At 44.5% G+C, this 17787-nt stretch overlaps 1 protein-coding gene across 2 annotated transcripts in view; it reads right to left on the reverse strand.

Annotated features, from left to right (window-relative positions):
• Positions 1 to 17787, reverse strand: part of DNAH11 (dynein axonemal heavy chain 11) — a 327231-nt gene that overhangs the window by 63242 nt on the left and 246202 nt on the right. The window contains exons 63-65 of one of the 2 annotated variants that reach the window (XM_074984643.1): positions 13538 to 13711; positions 11394 to 11629; positions 9670 to 9792 (exon numbers count right to left, since the gene is read on the reverse strand). In XM_074984643.1, coding sequence (XP_074840744.1) covers positions 9670 to 9792; positions 11394 to 11629; positions 13538 to 13711 — 533 coding nt within the window. Of the gene's footprint in view, positions 1 to 9669; positions 9793 to 11393; positions 11630 to 13537; positions 13712 to 17787 lie in introns of those variants that run through there. The other variant, XM_074984642.1, reaches the window with a different exon arrangement.

Here is a 17787-nt window from a genome sequence, read left to right on the forward strand (position 1 = left end):
AATTTTATAGTCTGGTATGAGGTCTCTCTAAACATGTATCATGGTTTACAATACTGTTAGTGTGGGTGGGAAGTCACCCTTGCCTGTGTTTGAAGACAAGGAAGGCCATAAACTTAGATGGGAACTCAAAGGCTGAAGAAAGAGATAACAGTAGCTGCTCCAAGGCTGATCCTGGGGTCACAGAAGCTACATTGAAATAGGCTATTTCGATGAATAACGTCTACACGTCCTCCAGGGCTGGCAATGTTGACGTTCAACATCGACATTGCACAGCACCACATCGAAATAGGCGCTGCAAGGGAACGTCTACACGCCACAGTAGCACACATCGAAATAAGGGTGCCAGGCACAGCTGCAGACAGGGTCACAGGGCGGACTCAACAGCAAGCCGCTCCCTTAAAGGGCCCCTCCCAGACACAGTTGCACTAAACAACACAAGATCCACAGAGCCGACAACTGGTTGCAGACCCTGTGCATGCAGCATGGATCTCCAGCTGCAGCAGCAGCAGCCAGAAGCCCTGGGCTAAGGGCTGCTGCACACGGTGACCATTGAGCCCCGCAGGGGCTGGAGAGAGAGCGTCTCTCAACCCCTCAGCTGATGGCCGCCATGGAGGACCCCGCTATTTTGATGTTGCGGGACGCGCAACGACTACACAGTTCCTACTTCGACGTTGAACGTCGAAGTAGGGCGCTATTCCTATCCCCTCATGGGGTTAGCAGCTTCGACGTCTCGCCGCCTAACGTCGATGTTAACATCAAAATAACGCCCAACACGTGTAGCCGTGACGGGTGCTATTTCGAAGTTAGTGCCGCTACTTCGAAGTAGCATGCACGTGTAGACACGGCTAGAGAGTCCTAAACCATCAATAATGACATACAACAACTTAACACCCTGTCCTCCCTATTAGACACCTCCAACTGTTACCAGAGCGGGCTATCCCAGATGAGAACAAATGTTACAAAGAAGCATGCTGCCTGTATTTTCACTGTTTTTGCTTTATACCCCTCAGATGTGTACCTGTGGACCATACCTGCCCAGAAAGAGTCATAATTACTCCCAAGAACACATAATTAGAATCTAATGCTTGCATTGTTGCTGCACAAAAACACCTATGTATTAGATAAAATGTTATGAGAGCTATGAGTGGAGTCATTGTGTAACCTTTCAGATTATTGGTTTATTGTGCTCATCATGTGTTTCTGACAGCTCTTATTCAGTGGCTTGGGAATTCTCAACCCATTGCTTCTCTCTGCCCATTCATATCCTATATAATCATTTGTAACCTATTGCTTGACAGTGCTTCACTGAGCCCAGCCTGACAGGCGAGGTGGCACTCCACCAGCTGTGGATAATAAACCCTCCCGCTTGACTCTACACGGTGTCCAGACTTTGTTCCTACAAAATACATGGCACATGGGCAATATCCAGCCTGCCAAACATTTGGATCCGGCCCTCCTTGACCCTTCAGGACACTAAAGACCCATAGTTCAAGGGGGCACTCAGGCAGACTTCTGGTGGCAGCCAAAATACCACTCAAAGCAGTTAGCAGCGGGGGCAAACAGTACCCCTTGCGGGGGAGCAGGTCTCTTCACGTTGCCTTTGCCTCTAGCACTACCCTCACAGCTCCCATGGACTGGAAATCTGCTCCTGGCACACACCCTTCTACCCCAACTGTCTGCCCCACATCACAACCCCCTTTTGTACCCAAACTGTGTACCCACTACTGTACCTCTGCTCCAGGTCAGAATCTCCTCCTGCACCCTAACTCCACCCAAGATCCTGCATCCCCTCAGTTAATGTACTAGAAAACTACAGCCACTTACTAAATTCTTGTCTTCCCCTCCCCCCTGCACAGTTACCCACCCCTACTCTAAATAGTATAAAATATGTCAGACTCCTATGACCATTCCATTTCACAGCAGCCCGGACAAGACAAAGAGACGTGGTGGATAGATTTTTGGATAAGAAAGCAAATGAAATAACATTTTCCTTCTTTGTGGGAAAACTGCCTTTCATTTGACTTATAAAATGCTTTATTTCAAACCCCGCTCGTTAAATTAAAAAGCTTCTGCTGAGGAAGAGGGAGAACAACATGAGCTTACTTTGTACAAAACTTTATACAGATTAAGATAGATCTATCTGGGGTTCAAGTCCCATTAAGGCTGCGAATTTTGGTGCTGAAGCAAGTCTCTGATCTGATCTCAGTGTCTGTATTATACTGCAGAGATCTGCGACCTTATCTCCGTGTCACTGGTGGATGAAGACTGAGGACCTGGCTCGGCAAGACAGAGTTTAGAGGCAGCCATGAGGGCAGGAAGGTGGGCTGAGTGGTACATAAGAACATAAGAACATAAGAATGGCCATACTGGGTCAGACCAAAGGTCCATCAAGCCCAGCATCCCATCTGCCGACGGTGGCCAATGCCAGGTGCCCCAGAGAAGGAGAACAGAAGACAAGTGATTTATCTCCTGCCATCCATCTCCTGCCCTTGTTATGAAGGCTAGGGCACCATACTTTATCCCTGGCTAATAGCCATTTATGGACCTGACCTGCAAAAATTTATCAAGCTCTTTTTTAAACCCTAATAGAGTCCTGGCCTTCACAGCCTCCTCGGGCAAGGAGTTCCACAGGTTGACTGTGCGCTGTGTGAAGAAAAATTTCCTTTTATTAGTTTTGAACCTACTACCCATCAATTTCATTTGGTGTCCCCTAGTTCTTGTATTATGGGAAAAGGTAAATAATTTTTCTATATTCACTTTCTCCACACCATTCATGATTTTATATACCTCTATCATATCGCCCCTCAATCGCCTCTTTTCCAAACTGAAAAGTCCCAGTCTCTCTAGCCTCTCCCCATATGGGACCCTTTCCAAGCCCCTAATCATCTTAGTCGCCCTTTTCTGAACCTTTTCTAATGCCAATATATCTTTTTTGAGGTGAGGAGACCACATCTGCACGCAGTACTCGAGATGTGGGCGTACCATAGTTTTATATAGGGGAAGTATGATATCTTTTGTCTTATTATCGATCCCTTTTTTAATAATTCCTAACATCCTATTTGCCTTACTAACTGCCGCTGCACACTGCGTGGATGTCTTCAGAGAACTATCCACTATAACTCCAAGATCCCTTTCCTGATCTGTCATAGCTAAATTTGACCCCATCATGTAGTACGTGTAATTTGGGTTATTTTTTCCAACATGCATTACCTTACACTTACCCACATTAAATTTCATTTGCCATTTTGCTGCCCAATCACTCAGTTTGCTGAGATCTTTTTGTAATTCAGCATATCACCTGACAGTCCCAAGGGGATCCTAACAACTGAACCTGTCACAACCATAGCTCCCACTGCAGTCACTCATGTTATAGGAAAATATTATATATAAAGCTGAGGATTTTGACAACAGTCATTATTCAAAAACACCACCATAAATTTGCACATTAGAACTTTTGTAATCTGGGTGTTCCCAATCCGGGAAGACCCATGGTTCTCACCCTAGCAGGGACAGGAGAAAGTAGCTGTGTGTGCTGATACACCCCATCTCTCCCAGCTGGAAAAACGGCAGCACAGCACTGGTCCAGATGCTTTTTCCTTGCCACACCCATAGCAGCAGGGGGTGGTGCCTGGGAGCAGTGGGGGTGGGTGAGAACAGAGCCTCGTGCACCTCCCTGGAGTGGGAAGCCAGTTAAGTACCCAACTGCTTCATGCCCAGACCCCATAGAGCCCTCCATGTCCTGGATAATTCCATAATCTGGCATACTCTATAGCCTGGTATTGCCAGATTAAAGAGAATCAAATGTATTATGATACATTCATTATAGAGCAACTGTACAAGACTGAAGCTTAAGAATAACTTTAAGAAACTATGGGGGGATATCATTTTATGAAGTTGCTTCACAGATCAGCAATTTTTTTTTAATATGTAAGCTAATAAATTTGCTTTGGAAGGACTACAAGTTGATATATTTTCCCAAGTATGCTCTCTGTCGACTGATATCATAAAACATATTTTACTTAAAATTAGGATTGTCTGAAGTTCAGTGGATTTAATTATTTTTAATTATCCAGTTGTTGTCAGTATGGGCCATTTTATGACAGTGGTATCTACTGTGTGGGTCGGATTCAACTGTATATCTTTTCAAATACAGAATTAATGTACTATTGATGAAACCATTACTAGAACCAAATTAAAGTCTAGGCTGATGTATTGGTCTGCTGGGTGCTGTCAGACATGAAAGGAGTAATTAGTATTCATTACTTCATACTCTACAACATTCCAATTATTAATGAACTTCAACTATTGGACTATAAGATATCTATCACAAACATCTTTCTAGTGTTTCTTTATTAGGAAATAAAAAACCCAAATGTCTGACACAACTACCAAAAAAGAGAATGCTGAAAACTGCTTGTTTGCTAGGGAAGGTCTGAATATTTTCACTGTCTCATGAGGTAAACATGACACTGCCTTCAAGAGTGTAATATCTTTGAAATGTTAACTAGATGAACTTTTGTTCATTCCTGCATAGAACACTTAAACACATTGATTACTGAATATTAAATTGAGTAGTGTGTACATATACGTATACAGAAGCCTTTGTTGAGTTCCTGTATAATTATACTGCTGTAACCCCTACCATTTTCATCTCAACTTCTTTCTGCTATGTTATAACCTTCTTTGTTACATTATGTCTGAAATTAAACAGGAATATTTCAGGACCTGGCGACCAGATTCTGATCACACAAGTTTTATCCCAGTGGAACTGGGATTTCCTAGAATTACTTCAAATTTACACTGGCATATGTGAAAGTAAAATCAGTCCCTTTATCATCTTACTTATTTTGGTGCCTAGCAAACTCACACGTACTGAAAAATAGTCACTAATGATTGTCATCTAGCCAAGAATGCAGTGTAGTAACAGAGAGGTAGCCGTGTTAGTCTGTATTCTAACAAAACAGAACAGCAGTAATGTAACACTTTAGGAGACTAACAAAATGATTTATTCGGTGATGAGCGTTTGTGGGACAGACCCACTTCATCAGATCAATGGCATTTCCAGTGCAGACTGACATCTATAAAGCACAGAGGTCCAAAAAAAATTTCAATAAATCCTGACAAATCAAGTACACAGGACTGATGGAGGGGGATAAGGTGTGGGGGATGTTAAGTGTCTTGCCTGAGATAATTACAGGGGCCATGCACAACTTGACGTGCTGCTCACAAACAGGGAAGAACTAGTAGGAGAAATAGAAATGGGTGGAAACCTGGGCTTCAGCAACCATGAGATCATAGATTTCAGGATCCAGACAAAAGGAAGAAGTGTAAGTAGTAACATACAGACCCTTGATTTCGAAAGAGCAGACTTCAACTCCCTGAGAGAACTGATGAGTAGGATCCCTTGAGAGATGAAGGGGAAAAGAGTTCAAGAGAACTGGCAGTATTTTAAAGAAGCCTTACTGAAGGCACAGGAACAAAACCATCCCTCTGCATAGTAAGAAATGCAAACATGATAGGCAACCAACTTGGCTAAACAGGGAAATCCTTAGGCAGCTTAAACTCAAAAAGGATGCATAAAAGAAATAGAAACTTGGACAGTTGACTAAGGAGGAGTATAAACATACAACTGGAGAATGCCAGGGAGTAATCAGGAAAGCGAAAGCACAATTGGAACTGCAGCTGGCAAGGGATGTAAAGAGTAACAAGAAGGGTTTCTACAGGCATGTTAATAATAAACAGGTTATCAGAGAAGGTGTGGGGCTGTTACTGGATGAGAGAGGTAACCTAGTGACAGATAATGTAGGAAAAGCTGAAGTACTCAATGAGTTTTTTGCCTCAGTCTTCACAGACAAAGTCAACTCCCACACAACAGTTCTAGACAATGCAATATGGGAAGATGGAGAGCAGCCATCTGCGGGGAAGGAACAAGTTTTGAGCTATCTAGAAAAAACTAGATGTAGACAGATCCATGGGTCTGGATTTAATGCACCCAAGGGTACTGAGGGAACTGGCAGATGTCATTGCTGAATCTTTGGCCATTATCTTTGAAGACTCTTGGAAATCGGGAGAGATCCTAGATGACTGGAAAAAGACAAATGTAGTGCCCATCTTTAAAAAAGGAAAGAAGGACAATCCAGGGAACTATAGACCAGTCAGCCTTACCTCAGTCCCTGGGAAAATAATGGAGGGGATCCTCAAGAAATCCATTTTGGAGCATTTGGAAGAGGGGAAAGTGATCTAAAGTAGTCAACATGGATTCACCGGGGCGAGTCCTGCCTGACCAACCTGATTAGCTTCTATGATGAGGTAACAGGCTCTGTGGACATAGGGAAGTCAGTGGATGTGATATACCTTGACTTCAGCACAGCTTTTGATACAGTCTCCCACAACATTCTTGCCGATAAGTTAAGGAAATATGGATTGGATCCTTGGACTATAAGATGGATAGAGAGCTGGCTTGACGGTTGGGCCCAACGGCTCAATATCTGGTTGGTGGTCGGTTTCAAGTGGAGTGCCGCAAAGCTCAGTTCTGGGGCTGGTGTTGTTCAACATCTTTATTAATGACCTGGATGAGAGACTGGATTGCACCCTCAGCAAGTTTGCAGATGACACAAAACTAGGGGGAGAGGGAGATACGTTGGAAGATACAGAGAAAATCCAGAGTGACCTGGATAAATTGGAGGACTGGGCCAAAAGAAATCTGATGCAGTTCAACTAGGAGAAGTGTAGAGTCCTGCACCTGGGACAGAAAAATCCCAAGCATTGTTATAGGCTGGGGATTCACTGGTTCAGCAGTACAATGGAAAGGGACCTAGGGGTTATGGTGGATGAAAGGCTGGATATGAGTGAACACTGTGCCCTTGTAGTCAAGAAAGCTAACAGCATAGTCGGGTACATTAGGAGAAGCATTTTGAGCAGATCTAGAGAGCAGTTGTTCCCCTCTATTCGGCACTAGTGAGGCCACATGTGGAATACTGTATCCAGTTTTGGGTCCCCCCCAGTATAAAAAGGATGTGGATGTGCTGGAGTAGGTTCAGCGGAGGGCAACAAAAATGATTAAGGGGCTGGAGCACAAGACCTATGAGGACAGGCTGAGGGACTTGGGCTTGTTTAGTTTACAGAAGAGATGACTTAGGGGCGATTTAATAGCAGCCTTCAACTTCCTGAAGGGGAGCTCTAAAGAGGAGAGTGAGAATTTGTTCTCAGTGGTGTCAGGTGGCAGAAGAAGGAATAATGGCCTGAAGTTAAAAAGGGAGAGGTGTAGGTTAGATATTAGGAAAAACTGCTTCACCAGGAGGGTGGTGAAGCATTGGAATGCGTTGCCTAGACAGGTGGTGGATTCTCCATCTCTCGAGGTTTTTAAGTCACGGCTTGACAAGGCCCTGTCTGGGATGACTTAGTGGGGGTTGATCCTGCTTGAAGCAGTGGGCTGGACTAGATGACCTCCTGAAGTCCCTTCCAGCCCTATGATTCTGTGAATTACGAGCATCAAAGGAAGGGAAGCAGTCTTTGTAATGCATGAGGTAATTGTTGTTTTCATTCATACTAAGTATTAATGTGCCGAATTTGAATATGAACTCCATTTCACAAATCTCCCTATGCAATCTGTTTTTAAAGTCCCTTTGTTGTAAGATTGCATATTCTCAGGTCTTTAACAGAATGGCCCATTCCATTGAAATGCTGACTGGCTTACATGTATTGAGATTCCTGAGGTCTGCTCTATGTCCATTCATTCTTTAGTGAAGAGTTTGTCTGGTTTGTCCAATGTACATAGTAGAGGGGCATTGCTGGCACATAATGGCATATATAATATTGCTCAAAGTACCCGAGACTGAGCTCTTGATCTTGATCTTGTAACTCTGCCACCTACTTCAGTCCTATGTACTTGATTTGTCAGTTTTTATTGCTATTTATTTTTGGACCTCTGTACTTATAGTTATCAGTCTATACTGGAAATACGATTGATCTGATGAAGTGGGTCTGTCCCATGAAAGCTCATCACCAAATAGATAATTTTGTTAGTCTTTAAAGTGCTACATTACTGCTGTTTTGTTTTGTAAGAATACAGACAAACATGGCTTTAAAGTGCTATAAGAATGCAGGTGTAGGGAGGGAAGTGAACAACAGTTGTTTGAGACTTTTTGGAGTTACTTCCTAAAATGTATCGATATTAAAACATTTGAAGGGGGCAAGGTGCAAGGTGAGGTTGTGTCTTCATAAAAAGGTGTTGGGCCTAAATCAGTGGTGCGCCCAAGAAGCTGAACACATGGACAATCCATAGCTTTTATGAGCAAGCCAGGGACTATTAATTAGTTTCTGAGCCAAAGCTCACTGAACTCAGTAGAAAAACTCATTGACTTCAATAGGTTTTAGATGAGGTTGTAACATTTTGTTATAAATAAAAGGACACAGACCCCTACATGTATCTATTGTGGGTTGTTAAATCTTTATATTTGCCAGTCATCATGAAAAAAATTACTCTAAGACTGTGTCTATGTTAGCAAGCTCTTTCCAAAGATTTTTCGAAAGAAGGGGGCTCCTTCAAAAGATACCGCAGACCATCTATATACAAAAAGTGTTCTTTCAAAAGTAAATCAAAAGAATGTGGCACTCGTTTTGAAAGCATTCTTCCTATCCTGTTTCAGGAACAATGCCTTTTTTCGAAAGCTTCTTTCGAAAGAAAACATGTAGACACTCCTCAGGACCTTTATTTCAAAATAGCAGTCCTCATGACACCTGATTTTTTGATCCCTGGCCTGTTCTTCTAAAACAGCGGGGCTGTGTGGACGCTCTTTTCCAAAAGAGCAGATCACTCTTTTGATCCACTCTTTTTGTGTGTGGATGAACTCTTTTGAAAGAAGTTCTTTTGGAAGAGATCTTCTGGAAGTGCTTCTTTCAGAAGATCTCTGTACTGTATACATAGCCTAAGTGTTGTATATTTAACTATAAAGAATTTGATAGAGTATTATTTTAAAATTAGACAAACTTTTGCTGAGGCTCAAAAAATCTGTTTGACTTTTTCTAATTTTGCAGGTCTCTGCACGTTCAGTTTCTATCTAAGAATAGAAACAGAACATGAGAAATCCGACCAGAAAGTCTAATCATAATATTTCCCTACAGGTTTTGAAGATTTGGATGGCACTGGTGGTTTTACATTTTGATGTGTGTTCAGACTTTTGGATGCTTATCAAATCATGGCCAGATGCCCAAATATCTGATATTTACTCATCACTGGTTTTAAATCACCACCTTTGCTTAAAATAAATAAAATAAAAAACACATAAAATGCTTCATGGAAAGTTATGAGGAGAAAGTAGGAAAAAGAAAACCCAATGGCACTGAGCCACTGCAGGCCTTGGGGCAAGGTGGGAGTGGGACGGCCAAGACACAGCCCTCATCGCTAATGGGATCACATTGCTGACCCCTCCACCTTCCCTGCTCCCTCCCAGCCATCTGCAGCCGTCTCATGGCAATTCAAAGTGGCCCAAAGCTGCTGCCACTGATGCTGACAAAGTAGCAGCAGTGATGGCTGGAGCTCCAGGCCCCTTTGAAAGGCTGGGCCCTGGGCAATTGTCTCCTTCCATTGGTGCACCAGAGGGGGAAAAAACCCCAGTATTCTTAGTGGTAACTCCAAGGGAAAAACCCTGATTGATCAAGAATACTTACCTCCCTTTTTTGATTGTGTTTCTTCCAAGTAAGGGATCTAGTACTGGGTCTATGGTTTCATGTAAGTTTTCAATTAGGATGGTTTCTCCACAGGCCAATGCTCTTTCGATCGTCTTCAAAAACCTTAAAACAATAAGCAAACCCAATCTATTAGATAATATGTGAGTTATGGAGTATTATGTTTCTGTTTTGGATTACACAAACTGGCGAAATATTCATATAAAGCTTTGTCAAAACCTGCTGTATTGCATTCACGCACGTATTTTCCAGTAGTTAATAATTCTGTGATTTTTAGGTAGATGTCTTTACTCCTTATTGCAGTTTATGTCGTAAACCATTGCTTAAAGCTTTGTACAAACAAACATGGGGACAAGAACTACTGATGTGAACATTTACATTGACTACTCACAAATAAAATCAAATTCAGAGGCAGGTGATGTTTTCTCTCAAGCAATTTGTTCTGTGTTTGCACAGTCAAAGGGCTCTGGTTCGTGACTGGGGTTCCAAGGCATTACGACAAGAAAATTAAATAGCAATTGAAATAATTACTCATAATATTTAGGTATAGGATGGAATGCCACAAAAACTAAATGACAGTGAATTTTAGCATGTCTTTTTGGTTCCATTATTTTTGTTTCAGAGTTTGGGGTGTCATCCTCTAGAGAGTGAATAGTGAACTACTGAGTGACTACTGCCTTGGTAGAAGAATTAGGATTTGTAGGACTCCTTGAAGAACTGTGTTTTAAGAAGATTTGAGAGAGGAGAGGCAGGTAGCACAGAGACTGGGTTTGGGAAAACAAGCATAAGGGCCAAACTATATAATTTCAGCCATGAAAAGGGAGCAGGGAAGACTTAGAGAAGAATGGAAGATCATAAAGGGGTAATTATTTGTGTGGCTTGGGAAAGCGTAAGGAAAAAAGGTTTGAGTGGGAAAAGTATAAAAATAATGAGTTCAGGGAGATAGACAGGGCCTACATTATTCAGACCTTTTAAAAATGAAGCATTACTGAGGCCATTTATTGTGTTATGTAACTATCTATTGTACTTGGATTTCAATAAAATAAATTAACCTAGTCTCTTCTAGCATATGCTAGTCTTTTACAGATTTTGAAAGTCATTAAAGAGATGTGGTAGTTTCAAAGACATTTTATTGCACTGGATAAAATAATGCTCAGTTCCAAACTTACCACAACCCCCTCAATAAATCAAAGTCAGCATGACAGGAGAAAAAAAAAACAAAACAGACCCAATTCCACAGAAGTGATATCAACCTGAACTCGATTTCATTCAAACTCAGCTACCAGAATTCAAAATGGCTTTGGTAACCTACTACTGAATGCAGTCTTCTGTATATCATCACTAGACCCTGTCTCCAACTCTGCATTAGGTACATATATTCTGTTATCTTATACACTAAATTATCATATAATGCCCAATAATCAGGAAACTGAACAAAGTGTTTGATTTTATCACCTTATTTATAGGAAAGCCAATTTGTCCTTTGCCTGTCCTGCCTCTTCAGTATTAACTTAATTCTCTCATCAGCATTTGAAAACAGTGCAGCAGAAAGTGTCTTTTCAAGCAGTAGCTTTTTAAATGGGAAATTTATCATCAATAAATAAGCGACAAGTATTACAACATTTAAATACACCAACTCCCTATAAAAGTTACAGGATCTTTATAGAAGTAAATGTGAGAGCTAATTCTTCAGTGCATACACATACCCTTTCTGTCCTAGACGTATGACCTTAAGGTTAGTTCCATATTTATTCTTTATCCATTTAATTCCCTGTTGCTGGGGATCTATCAGCAGAGGCCAGCGCTCACAGTTTATTAGAATAGTGGCATTTTCTGTTGACATTCTATCACTGGGCAGTCCTTCATTATTCCATGCTGCAATCATAGCACCATCAGTCAATGTGGCTATTGGGTCCAGGCCTTCAGTTATTGGAATAGGAACCTTTGAATCAGAGTGAAATATAATTATCCAGCAAGGTTGCAAAGTATAAGTCAAAAATCAGTGTGATGTGTGAGATAAAGGGATCCAGTGCAATTAGAGATTTTATTACACATGAAAGAAAGTAAGATGCCAAGAGAAATAGGATATATAATGCTGAGCAAATAATCCTACAACCTACTGTGGTACTTTTAAAATGATGTTTTCACTTCATTTAAGAAACCTCATACATATTTATGATTTATTAAGTGAATAGCATGTGTGTCTATAGTTTTCAGCTCTTAACATGTAAAGTGGAAGGGGAGGACAAATTCAGTGCTCATGAATGGTGCTGAATTGGTAATTCTGGAGAATAAAAGCTGTTATCTACAGAAGTGGTACAATATGAGAAGCAACACAACAGGATTCTTGCACTACTTTGCTAATATGGTTCAGCTATGTCATAAAGGGGTCACCGACATAAATTACAGAATGGGACAATCTCCATTGGTATTGCTACTCTGCAATGACACCCAATAGGATCACCAATTACAGCCAACTACAGTGTTTTTCCTAATATGGGCACTTTTTCAAAGGCAAATGCCCTGCAACCTCCAACTCATTTCACATAAGGCAGATAAACATGAGATGGCCACACTTACTGTAATATTACCATGCCTTTGCATCCTTGAAAATATATGAAAATCTTCAATCATGAAAGTAGGGAGATGGGGATGCATGTACAAGAGAGAAAGAATTTTTTTTAAAGCATTTTAAGGAAATCTCTAAAGAGGTAATGTATTCTGTGGGTCATGAGATTGGTAAAGTGATTCTGAAACTCTGCTCTCTAGGAATGAAATATTGGCAAATCAGTGGCAAAACTCCCACTGATTTCAACAGTATTAGGATTTCACTCTGGGTTTTTATTTTTGGCAAATAACAGCCAGAACTTAAATTACAAAACTATAATTTAGAAGACAAAACACTATTATCAAACCTCTGAGCCCTCCAACAGCCTACCCATTTAGAAGCTTTCTTAACACTTTTTGAGAGATGGGGTAAATTATTCTGCCCACCCAACACAGACACACGTACAATGTAAGTACTGAATTAATGTTTTGGTTTCTTCTAAAGAGCACAGTAAAACCAAGAAGAGTTCTGGTGGTTTATTATACAGGAAATCATGTTTTATGGTGAACCAGATTGGCAATATCTTTAATACTAAAAAAGAAATCATAAAAATGTGTGACTGGAAGGCTGGGAGCATTCACTTGAAGAACAGAGGGACTGGGGGCAACACAAAACTTCACAAGAGACTATGAGCAGGGAAGGCCAGACTGACAGTTTTGAAATTGGTAACAAGAAGCTTAAATTTGACATTTTGGATGGAAAGGCAATAGAAGAACACAAAGAAATTATGCGGTACATGTTCTTGGGTTACAAAGTTCCATGGCAAAATCCACAGGTAAGAGAAATTAGTTCAGTGGCTGCATCTTGGACAGATGGAAGTGTTCATGAGCCGAGAGTGGAGGATGTTGTAATAATCAATTCAATGGAGGCTGTTTCAAAATTCTCCTGGTGTCTGAACGTTACATGAAATTTTATCTTTATACATCCCCATCAGTAGCAACTGCCATTGCACTGGACTAGTGGAGGACAATTTGGCCTACAGTATGATGACAAGTAAAAGGGAAAATAAATCACTTAACATTCAAACCCCAAGCAGAGTTTGCAAACCTTACAGTGAGAGAAAACAGCATTTTACTTGTAATCTGAGAAAATCTGATACAAACCACTGGAAAACAAAACACCAAGCTCTACAAAGACATTTCAAAGTCAAGAGCAGAACTGTCCTTTTGCATTCTGAACTAAAGAGAAGTTAATGAACCTGAGATTCCATTATGGTCCACAACTTTGTACAGTCAGTTTTACCTTTTGTGATTTAAGAAAAGGAATCCACATGTGTTCCACCAGTTCCTGACGATACTGTTTTGTAAAGGATCCAACATAAGACACAAAAGCTGCTGTTAACAGGACATCACCACACAATGTCTTTTTCTGAGTTTCAAAATGCTTAATAGACTGGCTCCAACGAATGTTTTCAGCCTAAAATGAAAATTATGTAATAAATATTAACCACTTTTTCAAACTAAGAGCTGGAAGAAGAGTAACCTTTAAACTCTAAAAAGAGTTAAAATAACTTAAAGGGTATGTCTACACTAGAAGCATCTGTCGACAGAAGTTACCGTCAACAGGGAAATCTCAACAGTACACTGTCAACAGATTGCATCTACACACAACTTGTTCTGTGGACAGAGAACTGCCAGACTGCACTGCCCTCTGGTGCCAGAAAGCGGAATGGAAGCTCTGCAAAAAGGGCTGCCCGGCAACGTGAAGTCCTCTCTGTCGACAGAAGTGTCTACCCTGCACTTTGTCGACAGTACTATGTCCAGCGAGGCTACGTCTACACTACAGTTCTGTTTCGAAAGAAAGTCTTTTGAAAGAGAATGCCGAAAGATGGCTCTTCCAGGGCTGCTGCCTGCCATCCCCTTAAAGGCCCCCCACCCCCGTGCCTCACCCTGCACACACCAAAGGCCAGCAACCCTGTCCCCAGGCAGAGAGACAGCAAAAGTGAGAGCGACTTTGGAGGTGGCATCCTGGGCACCCATGGACCCCAAGCAGCACCCCTGCTCCATTGCAGCCATGGCCAGTGCCCTAGCCGCAGTCCTGGTCACTGTGCTGCAATGGTTCTGGGTGGCCAGCACAATAGCCACCCTCCTGGACGCCATCCTCAGGGTGCAATGTCCCCAGCCGGTTCCTCTGGTCATCTGCTGCCTGTGGAGCTTCCCCACAAGCAGCGACTGGTGGGACCAGCTGGTGCTGGAGGACTGGGGCAGTGACCGGTGGCTACAGAACTCCAGGATGACCAAGGGGACATTCCTGGAGCTGTGCCACTGGCTTGCCCCAGTCCTCCAGCACTGGGACACACACCTGAAGCTGGTGCTCCCCCTGCACAAAAGGATGGCCATCACCCGAAGGAAGCTGGCCACCCTGGACAGCTACTGATCCATCGGCCACCAGTTCGGGGTGGGCGAAGCCACCACTGGGGCCGTCCTCATCAAGCTGGGCTTCCCCAACTGCTTTGGGGCACTAGATGGCACCCACATCACCATCCAGGCCCCGGAGCACAGCCATGGGGCCTAAGTAAATCACAAGGGCTACCACTTGGTGGTCCTGCAGGCCCTGGTAGATACCAACGGATGGTTCCAGGACATCTACATGTGCTGGTCCAGCCACACACACAATGCGAGGGTCTTCTGGAACTCAGGGCTGGGACATCATACGGCTAAGGGCACCTTCATCCCCTGGTGGGAGCTCCCCACTGGGGACACTACGATACCACCCTACATCGTGGTGGACGCGGCCTACTCCCTGCAGACCTGGCTGATACAGCCATACACCGGGCACTCCCAGCCAAGCCAGAAACTTTTTAATGAGCGGCTGAACCACTCCCAGAACACCGTCAAGCGGGCGTTTGGCCATCTCAAGGGGCGTTTTAGATGCCTCTACACCAGGCTGGAGGTGGGCCTCCCCAACATCTCTGCAGTGGTTGGGGCCTGCTGCACCCTCCATAACCTTTTGGAGGCAAAACACAAGCCCGACATGCAGCAGTGGGCCGCTGAGGCGGGGTGCAGGTATGAACAGCCCCCTGCCGACAGGCCCAGCAGGATGGGGTGCATGTAAGGGAGGCCCTGTGCCAGGCCTTTGAGCGGGGGGCCACGGTAACCCCCTCACCTGCACCCTGCACACACACCCACCAGCACACATGCATGGGGGACACAGAGTAAACCATAAAAATAAACTATTTAATTGGAAAAAACTGCCGGGGCCAGGTTGGGGTCAGTGGCATAGGGAGGTAGGGGCGCGGCTCGGGTGCGGTCCCTGAGCCTGTGCTGAGCTCGGCACGGGGTGGGAGGCAGGGGCTCAGCCTGCAGCTGGCCAGCTGGGTGTAAGCCAGGTGGATGAGGCTGGCCAGGGGGAAGTGGGGAGGGAGCAGAGCCTAAAGGTCAGCCTCCTTGGGGGGGTGGGGGAGACGGGCATTGTGGGGGAGGCAGGGGGATGGGGGATTGAGGGGGAACCACTGGGAGGGAGGGGAGGGGACGCACGGGTGACGGGGTGTGTGTGTGTGTGAGTGACACACAAGGGAGCAGCAGCAGGGGCCAGGTGGCCGACCACAGCCTGGTTGAGGGTGTCCAGGTTGGATGCCATCCAGTCCATGCCTGCTGCTCCATGGCAAGCCACTCCCACACAATGCCCATCAGCTCCCTGAGGGTGGCTGTGTGGGCCATGTTTCCTACCTCCTCCTCCTTCTCTCCCGGCCTCGTGGCCACCCATGTGCACGGTACCTACCTGTGGGTCCCTCCGGGAACTAGGATGAGGCACGATCCGAGAGGCCCAGGCTGGATGAGCCCAAGGGGACATTGATGACAAGGGCCCCCTTGCTCTAGCCCTTGTCATCACTGGTGTCTGGGATCCATGCTGGGTGCCTGCGGGTGGCCACTGCTCTGGGGCAGTCCACCCCCTTGGTCCCCATCACCTCCAGCTCCAGCTCCGTCAGGAGGTCTGCCGTGTCGAGGAACAAGGCTGGGGGTCCTGCCTCCTTGGGCTCAAGGAGGCAGTAGAGCTCTTTAAAGTGGGGGCAGCTGGTGAGTGCTGCCCCGATCGCCTGACCATGTCCCAAGCCCAGCAGTAGCCCTGCTGGAGCTCCTTCAATTTGGACCTCACCTGGTCCGGGATGGGGGTGTGTGTGACCCCGGCTGGTGAAGCCCTTAGCGAGGCGCTCAAATGCTGCTGCGTTTCTGCACCGCACCCTTGTCTGGTGCAGGACCTCTTCATCTGCCCAGAGGGTGAGGAGGTCCTGCAGCTCGGCTTCGGTCCAGGAGGGGGCCCAGTGCTTGGGGGGCTGGCTCCCCTGCTGGGAGGAGTTCCCCTGGTCCCTGGATGGCCCCTGGGGTGGGCAGGAGTCAGGGGCGCTAGTTGTGGTGCTGAGGACGGAGAGAGGCAGGCTGGAGCGTTGCCCTTGCTGGATGGCTGGGCAGCAGCGTGGGCTCTCTGCCGCCTGCACACACTCAGCTTCCTGCCCGAGGGCTTCGGGGAGCCTGCGTCCTGAAACGTGGCTGGACACTGGAGCCATAGAGCTCCACTTGTGCTGTGAGCGGCGCCGCCGCCTGCCAGCTGATCATGGCCATGGAGGACCCACTCTTTCAAAAGAGTGGGCCGCAGAGCGTCTACCCTTGGTCTCTTTCGAAATAATCTTTCGAAGGAGGGCGCTTTTCCCATCCTGGGAACAGAGGACTGACTTTGAAAGAATGGGGGAGTTCTTCTGAAGCTAATTTTGAAAGAGCACCATGTTAGTGTAGACGTTACGTGGGTTCTTTTGAAAGAACTCAGTCTTCCAATCTGGATTTCGAATGTACTTGCTAGTGTAGATGCACCCAGATTGTTATGCCTCAAATTTTTGAGGGATAATACTGTCGAGGAAAATGCAGAGTTCTGTTGAGACTTTGTCGACAGAATGCTTTGAGTGTGTAGACGCTCTCTGAGTTATGTCGACAGAAGGGCCCTTGTGTAGACCCAACTCTCTAGTGTAGACCCAGCTAAAATGTATAGAAGCATAATAATTTCACTGATGGATGAATGTCAGAAGATTTAGAGGTCTGGTTCAGATCCATTTTTTTATTTTCAATTTTGTTGTAGCTGTGTTGATTTCAGGATATTAAATGAACAAGGTGGGTGAGTTGATATCTTTTATTAGACCAGTTTTTGTTAATGGAGAGGATAAGCTTTTGAGCTTCACAGCTCTTCCTCAGGCCTTGAAAACCAGAACAATTACAGTTAAATACAGGGTGGGCCAGACTGTTAAGCATAAAGGGTTCATGCGTTATAGGAGACCACTTGTAATTGAAGTGGGCACTTAAAACCTCTCCAGTCATAGGATAAAGAAGGATTAATAGGCAGCTAAGCATTTTACCAATTATTATTAAGACCTATAAAACAGGTCCCTCTTGTTACATCCGTGATTTTAGTGTCTAGCACAAATTCTCAGGCACATCTTTTGAAGTGGTGGCTTCTTCCCTGCACAGGATTATAGCAGGAGAGGCTGTTTTTTTAAATGTTTTCAG

This window comes from Carettochelys insculpta, chromosome 2, assembly GCF_033958435.1.
Source record: "Carettochelys insculpta isolate YL-2023 chromosome 2, ASM3395843v1, whole genome shotgun sequence".
In the NCBI taxonomy this organism is placed as follows: Eukaryota; Metazoa; Chordata; order Testudines; family Carettochelyidae; genus Carettochelys; species Carettochelys insculpta.